Source organism: Habropoda laboriosa, unplaced genomic scaffold (genome assembly GCF_001263275.1).
Source record: "Habropoda laboriosa isolate 0110345459 unplaced genomic scaffold, ASM126327v1 scaffold5, whole genome shotgun sequence".
Lineage (NCBI taxonomy): Eukaryota > Metazoa > Arthropoda > Insecta > Hymenoptera > Apidae > Habropoda > Habropoda laboriosa.
In genome coordinates, this window is record NW_017100161.1 from 3,404,724 (window position 1) to 3,424,808 (window position 20,085).

Below are 20,085 nucleotides of genomic sequence, written 5' to 3' on the forward strand. Positions count from 1 at the left end.
TTTTGGAAGATTAGATTGCAATTTTATTTTTGGTCGATGTTTATCGAAGGAAGGTAAATGGTTGGCGGCAGGCAGCATTCATAAATACCGCCAAATTCACATACAAATTCGCGGGAAGTGGCAAGTTGGCAATAGTGTTTCCTTATTTGTACGTGGTGCATGTTAAATTGAGTGATTTGTGGTAAGTTTCCCATTTTATTCAATTATTATAGATATTTACGCATGTTTTTATTAAAATCTTGCCTCTTGAATATCCAATGTATCATTTAATATATAAGAAATAATAGTTATTGCATGTAATGCAATCTTCTGACGTCATCACCTGACCAAATAAGCGGGAAACAGGTGGGCAGGCCATTCCCACTACTTTTCGGTCTTACATTATTGTCGTTTGAGAGGAAAGTATCGTTGTAGGTAAATAATTTAGACAAATAATTTCCAATCAGCTGTCGACAATGTAGGACGTTGATAACAGAGCAGGAACAAAAAATTATTTAGTCGCCGTGTTCTCTTTCTTGCGTTAACACGTAAGACAAATAGACGTAATAGACAAATATTTAATAATATTTATTTTACAGTCCAGTAACAACTACCATAGCAACAATTATTCCAAATAATTGTTATTAAGGCTTGAAAACATTGTTACAGGCTCCATAGTTTAAATCGAATGGTATTTCTACAAGAAGAACATTGGAATTACGCAAGTTGCGATTGGAACAATTTAATTTAGGAATTCTAACAAAGACCAGAGGGTTTGTTCTGCTCGCAGTCAGTCCACCGTCTGCATTCAAAGCGGAAGGGTCGAGAGTTTCGTTGAGAACGTCGTCAGAAATGAAGTATTAATCAGGTTAGTTGATTTTAATAATGGAAATCCGTTGAATTTTTCGCTTTTGATAATAGTTATTGTAAATTAGAGCATAATTGCATGCAGTAAGCAGTTTAAAATTGATACTTATAATAAAATTTTTAATGGTTTTAACAATACTAACGATGTAGATAGCAAAATAAAGTTTCTGGTTTATTTTCAAGTATTTTAATAGTAGAACAATTAATGTTTCTTGTTAAATAACAATTTAGATGGTTGTTTATAATTATTGAAAGTCTTAAATAAAATTATCGTATGCTTTAACTTAATAAAACAGCTTATTATATTAGTTTAGCATTGAATTAACCATTGCATTCAGTAGATTAGTCAGGAATTGTTAGTAACTTTTATTAAAAATTTTAAAAATTAATGTATTTTTCATATGAATTACAGATGGACCTTCCAGGACACTATGGGAATCAAGGAAAGGACTTCAACATCCGGAAAACTGAAGAAATGCAATTATTTATTAACAAATCAATTATTTATTACATGATAACTGTACAAAATGTATATTACAAAACGTTACAATATACCAGTGTTGTTTTACAGCATTTTACAGTCTATTTATCTCTCCCTTACACACCACGTCCATTTCCTTAATAAGGAACTCATTATTTAAACAATATTTCATTGCTAAATTAATTAAACTGTACAATATGCATTTTACAAAAGGTTACAATACTCCAGTATTGTTTTACAGCATTTTACAGTCTATTTCTCCGCTACAAACGACTTTGTTCACATTCAATTGCAAATAACTCATTGTTTAAACAATATTTCATTGCAAAATTATATAAACAAAGTCCGGGAACCCACCAGGAACGCGTACATATAAAAAAAATCGAAAAAATCCCGAAATTCTAGCGAAAACTACGAAAATTATGAAAAGATATCGAAATTCGGTGTGAGAGTACCCTTCTCGTGCTAAAGTCCTCGAGAATTCCTGGAAATGACGTCATTTCTCGGAAATGACGAAATTTCCAAGAATCGAGGCGATTCCAAGAATTGACCGATGGGCCTTCGAAACTTTCAGTTCTCGAGAATTCCTGGAATTTTCCTCACTTCCCGGAAATGACCAAATTTCCGAGAATCGAGTCACTTCCAGGAATCGACCTCCTGTCATATCATGTTCGCCTATTAGAAAGTCGATTTTCGGCCGAAGTGTCTTCGAAAATTTCAGTTCTCGAGAATTCCATGATAGGAGGTCTCTTCCTAGAAGTGACTGGATTCTCAGAAATTTGGTCATTTCCAAGAAATGACGAAAATTCCAGGAATTCTCGAGAACTGAAATTTTCGAAGACACTTCGGCCGAAAATCGACTTTCTAATAGGCGAACATGATGTGATAGGAGGTCTCTTCCTAGAAGTGACTGGATTCTCAGAAATTTGGTAATTTCCAAGAAATGACGAAAATTCCAGGAATTCTCGAGAACTGAAAGTTTCAAAGGTCCATTGGTCAATTCTTGGAATCGCCTCGATTCTTGGAAATTTCGTCGTTTCTCGGAAATGACGTAAATTCCAGGAATTCTCGAGAACTGAAAGTTTCAAAGGTCCATTGGTCAATTCTTGGAATCGCCTCGATTCTTGGAAATTTCGTCGTTTCTCGGAAATGACGTAAATTCCAGGAATTCTCGAGAACTGAAAGTTTCAAAGGTCCATTGGTCAATTCTTGGAATCGCCTCGATTCTTGGAAATTTCGTCGTTTCTCGGAAATGACGTAAATTCCAGGAATTCTCGAGAACTGAAAGTTTCAAAGGTCCATTGGTCAATTCTTGGAATCGCCTCGATTCTTGGAAATTTCGTCATTTCCGAGAAATGACGTCATTTCCAGGAATTCTCGAGGACTTTAGCACCCGTAGGGTATTCTCACACCGAATTTCGATTCCTTTTCACAATTTTCGTAGTTTTCGCTAGAATTTCGGGATTTTTTCCATTTTTTTTATATGTACGCCTTCCTGGCGGTTTCCCGGACTTTGTTTATATAATTTTGCAATGAAATATTGTTTAAACAATGAGTTATTTGCAATTGAATGTGAACAAAGGGGTTTGTAGGGAAGAAATAGACTGTAAAATGCTGTAAAACAATTCGGGTATATTGTAACCTTTTGTAAAATACATTTAGTACATTTATCTTACAATAAATAATTAATTTGTTTATAAATAATTCCATTTCTTCAGTTTTCCTGATGTTAAAGTCCTTTCCTTGATTTCCATGGTGTCCTGCAAGATCCATCTGTAATTCATAACAGGAAAACATTAATTTGTTTAATTTTTAATAAGAGTTATTAACAATTCCTGACTTATCTATTGAATACAATGGCTAATTCAATACAGAATCACTGTATTAAGCAGTTTTATTGAGGTAAGCATACGATAATTTTATTTAAGACTTTCAATAATTATAAACAATCATCCAAATTGTTAATTATAGAGAAACATTAATTATTCCATAATTAAAGTACATGAAAGTAAAGCTAAAACCTCACTTTACTCTCTATACACTATAAGTAATGTTAAAGGAATGAATTATTTATAATAAATATTAATTGTAAAATACCTGCTGCATGCAATTGTTAATTCATTACGAAATTAACGGATTAAGCTATTTTATTTGGTTAAAGCATGCAGTAATTTTATATGAGACTTCCAATAATTATAAATCGCCATCTAAATTGTTATTTAACAAGAAACTGTAATTATTGCACAATTAAAGTACTCGTAAATAAACCAGAAACTTTATTTTACAATCTACTAACTACAAGCAATATTAAAGGAATGAAAACTTTCCTCATGATTTCCAGACTTAGTTTATTTCATTTTGAATTGAAATATTGTTCAAACAATTAGTTACTTGTAAGAGAAAGTGGACGTTGTGTGTAAGTGAGAAATAGACTATAAAATACTGCAAAATAATACTGGTATATTGTAACCATTTGTAAAAACAGAAATACATTAAGTGTTAGTTTTATTCTGTAGCATGTCTGTCATTCTAAGTTATTCAAATCATAATTTTTATTATTTTTCTAAATTTTTGTTTAATTTCTATGTGTAGTAGGGAATTTGAGTGATAAATATAGAAATTTTTGGTTACTCTATGTGATTAATTATTGTGAAATTCTTATTGGAAGATAGTGTTGTATCACTAGTCGTGCTTATCTCGAATGATAACTGTTTCAGGTATTTAGCACAAGAGGAATAAGTAAGACAAGGAAAGGAATATGGGTAGACAAGGATAGCATTAAACAAATGAGTAAGACAAGGAAAGAAATAGTGTTAGACAAGGATAGAGAATTTTGCAAAACAGAACTAACACCATCTCGCGTTTGGTGATCGGTACTACGACTTTTTAATAGGAACACATGATATAAACAGAGGTATTAGACAAAGAAAGCACTAGTGTGCGAGAAGGACAGAGAGAAAACGTTTCCTATTGGCTGGCGGGCCGCCATGCTCCGCCTCCCAGAGCCTCAGCCACGAGGTCCTCTGAAGAATCATTAATAACTCATTAATTAGGATGATTCTGTGAACTTTTAGAATTGAAGAATGTAGCGTGGACATTAAGCTACATTCACAGATAGTTTTCAATGCAATAGACCCTTTAAATAATTAGTTATTAACAATTTTATTACGGGTTGTCGACAAATTGAGTACGAGATGCCGCACATCCTTCTGGTTTTTCATTAATTTTGTCACTTTCCTCAAATAATTTATGCAGTTTCCTACATTCGTCCGAAAGGCTATTCCTTTAGCTAGTTTCTCATATAGTTTTTATTAATATATTCCTCGTAATTTGCGAGATATTAAACATTCTTTGGGTACATACTACACTCGTCGCATTCGAGCTTAACTCTTTCTCGCCATTTTCATTAATAACTCGTTAATTAGGATGATTCTGTGAACTTTTAGAATTGAAGAATGTAGTGTGGACCTTTAGCTACTTTCACATGCAGTTTTTAATGCAATAGACCCTTTAAATAATTAGTTATTAAAAATTTATTACCCGATGTCGGGAACGATACCGTTTACATTTATATACGTTGATGGTTTTTCAATAATTTCATAGCTGTTTAATGAATTCCCATACAAGTAACTATATGCAGCTGAAAGGCAACTCCGTGAGCTACATTCTCATATAATTTTTATTAACATATCCTTTATCGTTTTCGAGATATTAAATATTATTTGGGTGAGTACTACTCTTCTCACATTCACGAGTATGGATTGCTCATCATTTTCACGAATACACATGATTGATTATGCACTTTGAAGCATGAGGAATGTAGAATGGACTTTTATCTATATTCTCCAAGAATTTTTGTAGTAGTAGGTGGTGTGGTTTATTAGATATTAGCAATTGTTTATAACAGTTGACTATACTCGAGTATGGTGAATAGGTGACTCTCTCATATAATTATTGATAACTCTTAAACTAAACCGAATATGTAAATAAAAATTATATGAGAATACAGCTAAGGGAGTTACCTTTCAGTCGCATGTAGTTACTTGCGTGGGAATTTATTAGAAAGCTATGAAATTATTGAAAAACCGTAATCGTATATAAACGTAAACGGTATGGTTCCGACATCGCGTACTAAAATTGTTAATAACTAATTATTGAAACGGTCTACTGCAATAGGAATTATATGTGAAAGTAGCTAAGGGTCCACACTACATTCTTCAATCCTAAAAGTTCACAAAATCATCGTAATTAATGAGTTATTAATGAAAAACTGTAAACGTATATAAATGTAAACGGTATCGTTCCCGACATCACGTATTAAAATTGTTAATAACTAATTATTTAACGGGTCTGTTGCATTAAAAACTATATGTGAAAATAGCTAAAGGTCCACACTGCATTCTTCAATTCTAAAAGTTCACAGAATCATCCTAATTAATGAGTTATTAATGATTTTTCCCTGACTGACTAATGCAGCGTGCAGGCGGCGGAGTATGGCCGTCCGCGGACCAATAGGAAGCTTTCTCTCTCTGTCCTTGTCGCACACTAGTGCTTTCCTTGTCTAATACCTCTGTTTGTATCATGTGTTCCTATTAAAAAGTTGTAGTTCCGATCACCAAAACGCGAGATGGCGTTAGTTCTGTTTTGCAAAATTCTCTATCCTTGTCTAACACTGTTCCTTTCCTTGTCTTACTCATTTGTTTAATGCTATCCTTGTCTACCCATATTCCTTTCCTTATCTTACTCATTTCTTTCCTGCTAAATACCTGGAACAGTTGTCCTTCGTAATAAACACGACTAATTATACTGAATTGCTTGGGTAGATCTGCTGATGATCTTTCGACAGCAGTAGAACTCTTCCAATTAAAATATACGCAATTTTTAATGTTCCGTTCGTTGAAATACCATTCAATTTTAATGTTTTCAAGCCCCGATAACAATTACATATTTCGAATAATTATTGCTAAGGGACTGCTTACTAGACTGTAAAATTGAGAAAATTCCAATTAATTCTGTGCTTAAATTAAGGAGTATCCTCGTAAATAACTTCCATATGAAATATTTTCTTGTATCAGTCTGCTACATTATCGACAGTTGTTGGAGTAGGCTGACTGCCTATTTTCCGCTACTTTGGTCAGGCAATGACGTCACGTTTATGCATCACTATAGACAGAGAATCGATAACATAACCTTAGTTCGAACACGTCTAAAAATCACGTGTGACAATCCAGTAAATAAATACGGTAATTTTTACCATAAACATCGTGTAAAAACAGTATCTTCGTGACCAAAAGACATCGATTCTACTTTCGTGCAGTGAACATAACCTGTTGTATAGTATGCACGAGAGATTGTACTCTGAATTTAAACATTTAGTGCAATGATAGAACGGAAAAGAATTGTCGAAGAAATGAGTGATTCTGAACGAGACAAAGTACCCAAAACAACAGAACCAGTGGACAATGCCTGGTCCTTAGAAATTCCGTCTTTTACACCCCAGGACAATCCTCATCGTTTATTGAAGGAAAGTTCATTCGCGACTTTGTTCCCCAAATACAGGGAACAGTATTTAAAAGAACACTGGCCATTGGTTACGAAAGCTTTGAACAAGCATGCAATTACTGCAGAATTGGATCTCATTGAGGGTAGCATGACAGTGAGCACCACTAGAAGAACATGGGATCCTTATATTATAGTTAAAGCTCGTGATATGATCAAGCTTATGTCCAGATCTGTCCCATTTGAGCAAGCTGTCAGAGTATTGCAAGATGAGATTGGTGCAGACATCATAAAAATATCTTCCTTAGTCAGAAATAGAGAAAAATTTGTCAAGAGACGTCAGAGGCTCATAGGTCCAAAAGGATGCACTTTAAAATCAATTGAATTACTAACAAACTGTTATGTTCTTGTCCAAGGACAGACAGTGGCTACATTAGGACCTTACAAAGGTATGCAGCTAGTCAGACGTATAGTGGAAGATACCATGAAAAATATCCACCCAATTTACAATATCAAAGCATTGATGATCAAGAGAGAATTGGCAAAAGATCCAAAATTAAAGAATGAAAATTGGGAGAGGTTCTTGCCCAATTTCACCAGCAAAAACAGTAAGAGGAAGCAGCCTAAGAAGAAGAAGGAGAAGAAACCGTATACTCCATTCCCTCCTCCTCAACAAGAGAGCAAGCTAGACAAGATGATAGCTTCTGGAGAATATTTCTTGAAGGAAGATCAAAAGAGAGCCAGGAAAAGGAAGCAACAGGAAGAGAGGCACCAGGAGGCTGAGAAGAAGAGACAGGAACGCAGGGCACAGGCCTTTATACCTGCTGAAGAGAAGGTTGTGAAGAAAAAGGAAGAGAAGAGTGATATAAACTTGGAGGAATTCAAGAAAAAAGTTACAAAGGGATTAAAAAAACGTAGTGCACCACCATAGTACTACTCTGTAAATTACAAGACTTATCTCTAACATCATTGTTAACCAATTTGTTTGTATATCATGTTTTAAATAAAGCAAGGTGCCTGTTGGTAAACTGTTGTTTGAAAAAACATTCAAATACAAGCTTCTGGAATAAATCCATCGTTTTATTAAAAAAACCTTGTTCCTATAAGTACTATAATATCGCGTCCTTAACATATATATGTTCAAATATATATAAGCATATACCTGTCGTATATATTTATATATATTTCGCTCAGGTGTTTAGTATGATACATTTGCAAAATACAGAACCGTAGAAATACAACGTGTACACCTTTGAATATAGGTATTCGGAGTTGAAAACGAACGTCCATATATATATTTGTATCTTCCAGGATGATTTTTAATAGCTGAAATTGTAGATTCGTTACAATTTCAATGTAGTTAATAAACTTCCCTTAACAGCCATCGATAAATTAGACTTTAAAAAACGAGAAATCATGAGTTGCCTTAGAATATTACAGAAACATTTTCTTCACGTACAGAATCATCAACGTATTAATCCTCTTAAACGAGTACATTAGGATCGAATAATCGAAAAGCAACCGGTATATTTAACAGGATTCAATCGATCACTCCACTCGGAGCTTCATAGTTTAACGAACACGAGATTAATGAGAAGGATTCAACGTATCGTATAACATACAATAGAGAAATCGGAAATATTCCTTTCAATGTACAACAGGCAATGTATATCCCTTATTGTATTCGAGCGTCCGATTTCTTTTTTCTTTTTACTTCTGCCTTATTCAATTCTTAAACGTTAATGTCGCTCATTCTTTTCTCGTTATCTTACAGCTTACAGATTCAGTGGAAGTACAACGTTTCTTTCTTTTTTTTAAATCTTTTTTCTCGTCAACTTATATCGTATAGAAGACGCGTTATTTACAGTTCAGCACGCGAGTACGGTTGCCTCGTAACAGGCGACGAAAAAACCAGCGAGCAACGTTCGTTCGCCACGAGCTCACTTTTGAGACGCACTTAGGACGGGAGACAGACGATTAATCGATCGCGTACAAGTATTTACAGCGCGAGTCGTTCGGGAGGAAGCAGGGGAATTTCGAAGGGAGCCAAACTCTTCTTCTTTCATTCTTCACCATCCGGTTGATAGCTTGTCCGTTCGATCAGAGTGTCTTGGAGCTTCGATGGATACTTTCGGGGATTGGGAAAAAATTCGTTCAGATGTAAATACATTTATCTGTGTTTCACGTGTGACGATCGAATGAAAAAAAAAAAAGAAAAATGGAGATTGAAGTGTTTCAATTCAAATATTTATGAGGGAAGCGTATAAATGGTACACGCTATATATAATAATATTGCAAATGCATACGTTATCGTTGCACATTCTTCGACACATTTGACGTATTATTGCAGATAGAATGCACCGAGGATCGTGATGTTTCCCTCGGCCAAGAAGGTAATATGTATATTTATAGGAATCTTGTTCGACAAACGAGATCTTCGAAACCCATATAATATGTACAACGCACCAGTTTCAAGTTCGATCAAAATCTGATAGCTTAGCTTAACTAATGTTCAGAGTAAAAACAACCTCTCTCTCTCTCCTGAATGTATAATACAGAATTTTCGTAAACACTACGAACGTGAGTGTAGGCGATTAGGGGACGCGCGTTTTATATCATACAAAAGCTTACAATACTCGATAGCGTAACATTTGTATACATATATACGTGTTCAGCTTGGATACGAGACGACGGTAGTTAAATCATCTTCGTAGTGAAGGTATCAGTGTACAAAAGATCGTTCTCTCTCACTCTCTCTCGCTACGTATTGCTGTATAGTAGTCGCACCATTTTTCCTCGTCTTTTCATAGACTCGACACGTCGTGGATAATTTATAATCAACGCAATTACCGTGGAAAATGTTTCTTTTTTATTTAAAAAAATGAACTTTCTTATCAGAAATTAGACGGTGAAAAGAAGAACGAATGGAATAAGACAGTGTGGCTAGAAGAGACAAAATCTACGACAAGTCGAGTCTTCGCGAGGCGAGTACACCGCAATTCCCAGCTATTCGCACAACCAAGTAAGTATACAATTTTCATTATAGAAAAATAAATCTCTTTGTGAGAATCGTAGCGCACGCGTTTGGATCGATGTCGACGCGCCACGTTATACCGTGTGTGCATATGTGTGTGTTCCTTTAGTGTTCAGTTAATTGTAAGAAAAAAGAGTTGATTTAGAAACAGGTGTTCCTTTTTTTTTTGTATTTCTTTATTATTCGTTTAATAAGGCCGTGAAAATAGGGGGGAATTGATAAAACCATATTGTTTCCTTTTTTTTAATTTTCTTTTTGTTTTTTTTTTTTTAATCGTGTTTCATTTTTTCTTCTCGCGGAAACAACGCTGGTAAAACGTCCATCATTTTCGAACGAATGGCTTGGCGGTAAACGTTTCGATGTTCTTTGAACGATATTCGAACGGTAAAAGAGTCGAGAGTTCGCTTAAAATTATATACGTCGGAGTATTTTTTTCCATCTTTCCCCCTCGATACATTGATTTTTCATTCATCCTCTACCTAGTGAAATTCCGAAATGACGTCGTTTGAGATCACCGAGGTTTAAATGTAAATGCACCGGAATGAAAACGCTTGGAAAACAGCCATTGATAAAAATGAACCCTTTGCCTTGTCACGCTTTTACGGGCAAAGGGTGAACTTCTTCTTCCATTCTCCTCGAAATCCTCTCGTCGTATCACTTTTTCGTTTATACTTAAAATAGACAAACAGCAAGAAAAAAAAACAACAGACAACCTCTTCCTTTCCACTACAATACTCGAAAAAAAAAAAAAAAACGTAAAAACAGGAATTCAATTCCACGTTCATCCACAATTCTCCTTCTTCTCAAATAAGTTCCATCAAATGCATATAACCGAGAGTACATCGAACGATAACTCTATCACCACTCCCAATAGAATCGTATCGTTTCCGATTCTACGCCTCGTCAAGAAGGTCCATTTATTACGCAGGAACCGAGGAAAAAATCGAGAGATCAATAACGTTCCCTCTATCTTCCCTCGTCGATTTCCTATTTTTGGTACGGAGGAGCCCCCCGGTCCTAGAATTATTCGGCGAAACGTAGACGAGGATCGTCGAAGTTCATCGACGGGTACGATCGAGCAGCCTCGATCTTCGATCGATCAGATCGCTCTCCCTGAACAGATCGACCCGTCTTCTTCGTAACAGATACTGCACCCCTACAGTCCTCCGCGAGTGACGGCGGCAACGCAATCTTCACGAGACGTTGGTCGTCCTCGCGAGCTAGTGATTATGGTTGTACAGGTGCCACCTCTGCGTCTCGGCGTTCGAGTCGCATTTCTCCGCGGTGATGCCTCTCTGCGCGTGATGTCTCGAGTCCACGCACACCGGGATCCTTGAATGGCGGATCAGACCGCCCTCGAGGTGCCTCCATTTTTGGTTTTGGCTGCCGTCGCAGATTTGCATTAGTAACGTGGTGCCTTTCGCGTACACCGGAAGTGTTAGGCAGAGGTCGTGGTGCTTGATCAGGCCGTCCTTCGTTAGGCCCCATTCCTGAAAGAAATTTCATGGTTTTTTTGGTAGTTCCGATAGTAGAGGTTGATAAGAAGGTGGTAACTACGTATGCTTCTCTGCGAATTTTGTTCGAGTAATGTGCAGGGTGAGGAAATTCAATCTTGCCTTATCAGAAATTTTGTTAGGAAAAGTGGAAGATGCGCAAGTTTAGCTCAAACTCAGACGAATTCAGTGATTAGAGGCACTGAAAGTCATTGAAAAATACACTATCCATTAGAAAGAAAAAGGGAGATCTGTCTCGGAGTGTCCTCGACACCCTCGCATACAGAAAAATTAAATTACTCCCGGAATACTTTATTTCTCTAATATTGTAATAAGGACAAGATTTACTCAGCTTCACCCTGCACAACACTTGACAAATTCAGCCCTATCAATTCATCCTCCTCAAACAACGAACTGAAACGAAACAAAGCGGAGAGACACAAACCATCTTCGTAACCCGTGTACTTTCCTTAATCCTCCGAGAGCTTCCCTTGTAAAAACCCTCCTCCCACGATCGATCCGTGAATCCACCGGCGCGATAATTGAAACGCAACAATTGAATACACGGATTAATAATCCTCGCGTCGTGGACGTCGAATGAAAATCTGAATTCCATTCTTAGATGTTACAACGTGGCGTCTCTGACGCGTTTAGCAGTTCCCTCCAAAGACTCTATATTCGTAAAAATGTGCCAATTTTACAGAGAAACCGAAAGTCACAATTTCAGTCGGTCGACCCCGTGGGTAAAAGTTCCAAGGGAAAATTCGACGACGTTATGGCACGTGAATTACCATTGAAGCAGGCACCAGAAAGGCGTTGTAAGGATAAACCTCCTCCAGGTAAACGAGGAAAAGTTGATTAAAAAGAAATAGATGCAGAAAAGAGGCACGGAAAAGTAACGCAGCTGGTCGACCGTGTGACAAAGTGAAAGCTTTAACAATAATACACCCGCATAAACGCACACGGAAGACCTCCAGGTAAACGAGGAAAAGTTGATTAAAAAGAAATAGATGCAGAAAAGAAGCACGGAAAAGTAACGCAGCTGGTCGACCGTGTGACAAAGTGAAAGCTTTAACAATAATACACCCAGAAAGGAAGACGACGACGACGCGCGTGCGAAGGGGTGGTTTTATTTGAACGGAAGGATCGTCCGTCTCGCGGACCAGTTTACGAATACAAGAGCGACAGAGGATGAATAACGAACACACCGCGTTACTTACTTGGTTGCCGCCGGTGTCGTGACACGGATAAAGTCCCACGTTCCCGTCTAGTAGGTGGCCCATACTGTCCAGGCAAGCGGTGCCCTGTTTCAACGATCCACCGGGACCTCCTTCGCTTGTCGGTATAACCAGCTCGGGATACACGTTTTTCAGATACCAGCTGAAGGGCTTGCAATGCAATTTCCGCTTCAGCTCCATCCTGTCTTGAATACTGAAACAACCGGTGTAGAAACGACGCCCGGCCGTTTTATTAATACGGCTCACGTGCGCTGCTGACGCGTTTTAATGAAATCGACTATCGGTATTTCGGGCTGTTCGCGGACCGTAAATCGAGCTTTTTCTCCTCCACTTCCAGACCTCCTCCTCGTTCACTCTCTCGCGGCGCGAACGACGGGCCAGAAATTAGCTCGTGATAAACGATCCACGTCGGAGGAAAGAAACTTCGTCCCGGTGAAAACTTTACGGCAATGAATAGATTTTACCCGTGTGCACGGGCCGCGTAACGTGTCGCGTGATTGTTTCGAGTGTCGATACTGTTCCTGTTGGTTCCTGGGGGGCTTAATTTATGTAGGTTGTTCCGTGTACTTTGGTGTTTGATTTAGATGTTCGTTAAATTGTTGTGTCCGTTGGTCGAAGGAGGGTGTGCTTAAATTTGTAGCGTTTAACCCTTTGCTTCGTAACGTCGAGTGACTAGCGGGAGATTGATATTTTTAATTAATTTTCTCGCCCGACAGTGCAGACGGAAAATTAAAAATTAAACGAAATTTTAGTCCACCTACTAATTAACATCAACAGCCACTAATTCTTTCCACGTTTAAATTCGATCGAACACAGAGATAAAAAATTCCTGAAATTGCTAACTCTTTTTTTCTTTTCAAAACGTTCGATACGACACGATCAATTTTCTCCGTGAAAACAAGGTACACACTTGGTCGTGTTGAACGCACCGCTAAAGGGTAAAATAAAATTCTGGACGAACGCAGAGCACGACCGTGTCCATTTAATTTTCCCGCAACTCCCACGGTGGTATAGCGTTTCATACAGTACCTCTGACCGATAAACGTGGCGCAAAACGGGATCAAACAAGCGTGTTGTACTCACTTTCCGTAAGGGATGTTACGCGCCAGCGGCACCGCGTTGTAGTAGAACTGTTTGTAATCGTCCATCCACACTTCGGCCGCTCGTCTGGTGTTTCGAGCGAAAACGTTGCCGCTGCCCCCGGGGAACGAGTACGGGTGGCGTTTTCGAAACACGTGGCCGACGCGCGAGCACGGAATAATCTCGAGGTTGCCGCCGCATTGCCACACCCGGAACGATATCTCTGAAAGCCAGAACCATGGCCCAGAACTCGAATCACGTTCGGCAAATTTTCGTCGCGGCCGGACAAGAAGAGAGATCGAGCATTCTCACCGAGATTCTCGCCGCCCCACACGTCCATCTGAGTGTCGTACTTGCCCAGTTTCTCGAAGTACGCTTTGTTGATCACGAACAGGCCACCGGCGATCATTGGAGTCCTGATCGCCTGTGTCGGATCCTTTTGCCTCGCCTGTCTCTCGATCTGGCTAAGGTATTCCCATTTGAACACCAGACTCCAGTCGAAACCACCCCTCAGGTCTGCCGACGCTCCTGGACAATTCGAGAATTTCCTTCTGTACTTTCGTGCGTGAAGGGAGAGGTTCTGATATCTTTGGAAATTTTTCAGAGAAATTTGAACGCGGTGGGAATTTAAATTTGTGGAGAATTGGGGTTTTTATGGGGTTAACCCTTTGACTGTTGGACGGTGGGTGAAGAGAGAGATTTTCTTGTCTTTGGACATTTTTGAGAATGATTTGGACGCGGTGTGAATCTAAATTTCCAGAGAATAGTGTTTCTGTAGGATTAACCCTTTGACTATTGCACGGTGGAAGGTAAAGCACTCGCTGTGTGCAATTCAGTGGCAGCATTAACATGAGTAAACTAAATGATACGTGAACACGAAAGTGCCTAAAGACACTCGATCGATCACCACTGAATGTCTATGGCCATCGAGAGCAGCGAAAGGGTTAAAGTTAATTTGCAAAATCGACGAGACAGTTGAAAAAGGCGATAGGCAGCAACAATACCGATGTATTGGAAGGTGTCCATGCTTATGACGTCGATGACTGGGCACACGACTCTCGTAGGATCCTCAGCCACCCTCTCCAAAAGGGGCTCTAGCCAGTCGGCGTTGCACTCACAATGCGAATCGAGGAAAGTTAACACGGTGGCGGTGGCTGCATCCGCGCCTCGCACCCTCGACCTCATCAAACCCTCCCTCTTCTCGTTGCGTATCACTCGCACTTTGTGTATCCTCGATAGCTCTTCACCGTCCTCCGCTGCAAAAAAAGGTAGGTGAATTGTCGCCTCTCTCGGTTCGATGCACCCTGTCGCTTTGCAAGCTTGCGAAGAATCAAAGACTTCGTATCCGAAGGAGTCTTCTCTATTCTTCTCTGATCTTTCTTTATTTAAAATTCTCCAAAGAAACTCCGTTCAAATTGAACACTTTTCTGTCTTCTTTCAACGAACGACTAGAAAGTGTGTTGCAACGACTTTGAAACTATCCTTGAGAAACTTTAAGAGGATATAAAAATCTTTCCGACCGGAGGAATCAGGATCGAAAAATATTCAATTCCAGCGGAATTATACATTTGGACGCGAGGAATCTTGGTAGAACGACTGGATATTTGAATACGAAACGATCTGGAGTACATTTTGCATGGAACGGTAGTTATGGAAAAATGTGAAATCGCTTACGATGATCGCTGAAGTCATCCACCAGAATAATTTCCTTGATCAGGTGCTCCGGACTCCTGTTCAGCACGCTGAAATCAAATTAGGAAAAACAATTCCGCGGCATTCTTACGTATCGTGTTCTCGGTTGCGTGATTATAGCGGCGGAAAAAGAACACTTCCGTGCAGAAATTAAACGATTCTAATTCCATCGAGTGGCGTAACCCAGCCTCGAGGTGTAACTCGAATGCGGCAACGATCCTTAAATAATGTTTCCCTAAGTAAGTTTCTCCGCGGCCTTCTTCGACCTCCTCTTCGACGCGCGGAGAAACTCTGCGTAAGAAAGAAAATGAATTCCTTTCGCGGTGAAGGTAATCTCGTTCGTGTCGCGTGACGTTACGGCCGTGGAAAAGTGTTTCAATTAGCTCCACGGCGACGTTCGCCGAGGGGAAATCTTCGATTCGATTTTGTTTGCGGGAGAAAACGAAGGAAATGACGTTTCGGTTTTGCGAAACTCTCGATATCGTCTCCGCGACAACGGAGGTGTTACGAACGTCTTACTTTAATCTCTTCTCGGATTGATTAAACGTCGGTCGAACGAAGTTACGATAATATTATGCACAAATATGCGTGCCTCTTAATTTCTCGAACATAAAGACGCGCCTGACGAATGTGTTACCCGAGGACAAGAGATTCGTGAATAAATTAAGAGATAGCGTAGGATGTAACAGATAGGTGACATTAATATTTAATTCGCCTCGTGTGCGTTATTCATTTGACACTTTTCAGCAAAAAATTACCTCCGAAGAATCAGTTTAAAGGTTAAGCATCGCGTTTTTTTTTTTGTAATATCGATAAGCAGCAGTCGACGATTTAGCGATACGATAAAAAAATTACTTGGGAAGAATCGATTTAAAGGTCAAGCGCGACATTTTTTTTTAAATTTAATGGTCTAGTAAAAAATACTTTTTTCGCTATTTCCAAGGAGAAAAAGATGAACTTAAAGGTCGACACCTCCTCCAATGTATCGATAGCAAGTCCAGCGTCGGTCATTCGAATTTCACGCGTGATTTATCATAACGCGGGTGTAATGGGCGCGGTAGGATGGAACGTCGATTAGAAAATTCCATCGTTCCTTCGACCGCTGAACCCGGAATTTTCTCGCGTTTTTCCACGAAACTGCATCGCGTTGCACACGATCGTTGCACGCGTGGGAATTTAGCCGGTCGGTCGCGATCAACGAGGAAATATTAATCTCGTTCCGTTGAATTTCTATCCTCGCATTCGTCGGCCTCTCATTCGACGTGAGCGCCAGCTCGATCATTCATCCCCCGCGATCCTTCTTTTTTCTCGCCTCGTATTTTTCGTTTCATTGTTTCAACGTTATTCGAAGCTCGCGCGCGTGCACGCGGAAATACAGTTTCTCTTCGAGAACTCTCGTGCGTTATTCTTCTGCGACGGATCGACGCGTAATTGCAAAATTTGAGAGACACGTCGTGTAAGAAAATTGGGAAAAATCAAATTTGTTCGAAAGTTCGAGGAGTTAATGATACACGAGATAAGGGTTAATGGGAGGTTTCGATCGATACTGTAACTTGGAATATCGTATACCTGACTACGGTTCTGAGCAACGTCGATCGTGCTTCGTTGTGGAACGTGATTATCACTGAAGTTGGAGGCAAGTCTCTTCTCCATTGCTTCATCCGACACCTGCAACAAAAATCAGAATCTCCTTTGAACTTACTCTATATATATACACACACATACCCTCTGACGTGAGATTATTAATAAAGTTTCGAACAGTTATAGATCGAAGGTGATAGTTGAATATCTCGGGTGACAAAAAAAGACGAGGATCGTAAAGTTGAAGAAAGTTTGTTCGGTGAAAAGTGGCAAGAAAAGATCGAGCAAGTTAATTAGCCAAGGGGAAGTTAGAACCCAGATTCACCTAATGAGCTTCTCGATGAAACATTAGGCCACGGTATAACGGGGTCATCATCTCACGATGGATATACAGAGGATCGATAGACGCTTCATCGAGTTTCTTCCCTGACGTTATCTGTCGTAACGTCCGTTAATATGCTTATCGGTTCATCCCCAAGAGGATTCTCAGGTCCGTTTCACGCTGAACTACCGCCACGTAACACGTTGCTCCGTTAATGATTAAATATTGCTCTCTGGATTATTGCCACGGTCTATCGACGGCTATTTCCAGGTAATCGTTGCGCACAGAGTACGATCCACTAGTTCCATTCACTCTACCCGACGATTTTATACATTTTTCATCTCGTGCTCTTTAATTTCATTCTACTATACCTTCACACCGTATGAAGTAGACAACAATCGAGGTAAAATTGGAAAGAAAATTCTTTCTTCCCAAGAAAAGATTTACTCTATCACAGGAATTCTTTCTTTCGAAGAAATGATTTATTTTGCCTGTTCGGTCTTCACAGGCACGGTTTATGGCACGATCGAACGGCAACGGTTATTTTTGAGTTGAGGATTTCCGTTTACTGCTTGTACGTGTCTAATTACAACCTGGCGAGGGTCGCTAGAATTGCTTGTTGGATTTTTAGTCATTTCTGTCCCTGGCGCTCAATAGCCTACGAACATGCCATAAACCACGAATTTCCGAACGGCACATCTACCTGTACGCTTGCCGATGAGTCATCCGGAGGAAATTCCAACTTTTTGGGACTTTCCGCCCACTCCACGCGGCCGTCTCCCACCCTTCCAAGGTGACAGCGCGCTAAGGGCGCACTGGAAGGGCGGTGAAGACGTTATTAGACACCCTGATTGGTAAATGTAATGGTTAACTATTTAACCAATCAGCGTGCTCTAACGAAAAACTCTCCCACGGACGTCCGAGGGACGACGTCGAGATTCGTTCGTCCAACAATCACCAAGGAGCAACCAGTTCAAATTGTAACCACTTCACTAGTCCCAGTATAACTGGGTGGTCTTTCGAGAAGGTTTTGAATTAAAGTTGATTTTGCGACAATCACGGGCATTAACATTGCCACATTCTTTCTCTCTTACTGAAGACACCTTACGTACATACACAACCTCCTCCATTTTTCTATTCTCGATTAAGAATTCCGGAAGAGAGGTATCGACCTCCGAAGAATTCCGTAAAAATCGTTCATGAACTGGATATTTACCGAGGACAAAAGGGAACCGTGCAATTTCGCCCGATTCGTAATTCCCGCGTTCGAGGGGGATGAAAAAGCGAGGCTCGAAGTCGGCGAAGAGCAAATAGAAGGCGGGCAAGAAAAAGGAGGACGATCATTTTGGCGCGGCACGCCAACACGGAGGGTACATAAATGCGACTAGACGGCCAGAACGATCCCAATATGTCAGTCCCACTTTTCCGAGATAAACTCGAGGAACGTGTACGGAATGCGTCCACGTGTACCGTTGCGCTTTCATCCCATCCTCCCTCGTTTGCCCTGGGTGTACCATTTCCCTCCACCTCGCCACGACCCTTCGCGTCCACGGAGAGCGTACCGCTACGACGAGATTGTAAAAGTTCACTGATGAGATTATCGATCGCGGGAATTATTACCGGCTCGAGAGTGCAGCCGCTCGGAAAATTTACCACTTTCTGTGTGCCGCATTGTAGCTGTTTTCCTTCGTCTCCCTCGCGACATTAAATAGTAACCGAGCTCCTCCGGCCGTGCACGATGACGCTCCATCGACGGAAATTACCGAATTAAAGTCGCGTCGAGACGATGTTAAATTAATAATGCCCGGGAACAAAGGGGAGGAGGGATGGGGAGATGGGAAAGAGGGTAAAAATTACTTTGAAACGTAATAAAATGCGACGGACGAGGTTCGAGAAGGAGGAAACGGAGTGTTTGACGATGGAAGCGGTGCGAGCTTTCCTGATTTGGTTCGATTCGACGGGGATGGTTTAAGTTTTGCTTGATGGAGAATGTGTATTTTTTTTAAATAAAGGTTGTAAACGTGGTGAAAAAGTAGGGAGAGAAGTTAATAACGAAGGGTCGTAAAAGTTTCATTAAGAGATTGGATAGCCTTGCACTTAGTTAAGGTAGGATGGGGTCGAGTTTCTGGAAGAATATTTGGTAGTTGTAGGGAACTATACTTGGTTGAAATCGATGTGCAATATTTTGTAAGAATTTTTATATTTGTTTTTGGTTACTCTGTCGCTTAGACTGGTTTTCGTTGGAAGTTGCTATAGAGAAATCTATACAGCGTCCACATTTAGGCCCGTCGTTCGGTTTCTATGGGAAGAACGTTCCTCTTTCGTCCACTAGTGAAGTAAGGCAAGAATATCTCGAAGAGTAGCAGAGTGCTTCGGAATTGAAGTCGAAGAATAGTCACTCAGTCGATGCTTCTTGCCATCGCCGTCCTTATAGATACCAAATGGTCCTCCGGAAGACCGGCGCCACGAAGCTATAGTGCAGTCGTTTATGATGCTAACTTAACGCGTTGGCAGACCATCCAGCAACCCTGTGAAACTTTTGTAATTCTAAACAGCTTCTACGTTATTGAGTGTCTACTGAAACGGATTAAACGCGATTGTGATGTATGCAGATTCTTCGTTGGCAGAATTTTTATTTTAGAAAGTTTCGAATTTATGAATTTCTAAAGTTCCGAATTTACAAATTTATGAATTTCTCAAATTTTCCACTTTCTGAATGCTCCAAATTTTGAAATTCCCCACTTTCTGGATTCCCCAAATTTATCATTTCCCAGTTCCTAAATTTTCCAATACTCAAGTTTCCCAAACTTTAAAATTTC

General features: G+C 39.7%; 2 protein-coding genes across 2 annotated transcripts in view; one reads left to right on the plus strand and one right to left on the minus strand.

The window, feature by feature from the left end:
* The first annotated feature begins 6,599 nt into the window (after positions 1–6,599).
* On the plus strand, positions 6,600–7,757 carry LOC108577598 (KRR1 small subunit processome component homolog). Its single transcript, XM_017940783.1, has one exon. It carries the CDS (start codon positions 6,708–6,710, stop codon positions 7,755–7,757), a length of 1,050 nt encoding a protein of 349 aa, XP_017796272.1. The 5' UTR covers positions 6,600–6,707.
* A 3,323-nt stretch (positions 7,758–11,080) lies between these two features.
* The window catches only part of LOC108578195 (polypeptide N-acetylgalactosaminyltransferase 2), a 216,697-nt gene continuing 207,692 nt past the window's right edge, over positions 11,081–20,085 (minus strand). Inside the window, exons 4-10 of the mRNA XM_017941480.1 lie at positions 16,933–17,031; positions 15,346–15,413; positions 14,676–14,927; positions 13,984–14,199; positions 13,675–13,894; positions 12,574–12,784; positions 11,081–11,350 (exon numbers count right to left, since the gene is read on the minus strand). Coding sequence (XP_017796969.1) covers positions 11,081–11,350; positions 12,574–12,784; positions 13,675–13,894; positions 13,984–14,199; positions 14,676–14,927; positions 15,346–15,413; positions 16,933–17,031 — 1,336 coding nt within the window. The remainder of the gene's footprint in view (positions 11,351–12,573; positions 12,785–13,674; positions 13,895–13,983; positions 14,200–14,675; positions 14,928–15,345; positions 15,414–16,932; positions 17,032–20,085) is intronic.

Coding starts and splice junctions, on each gene's coding strand:
- LOC108577598 (XM_017940783.1), top strand. CDS start 6,708: ATGATAGAACGGAAAAGAATTGTCGAAGAAATGAGTGATTCTGAACGA.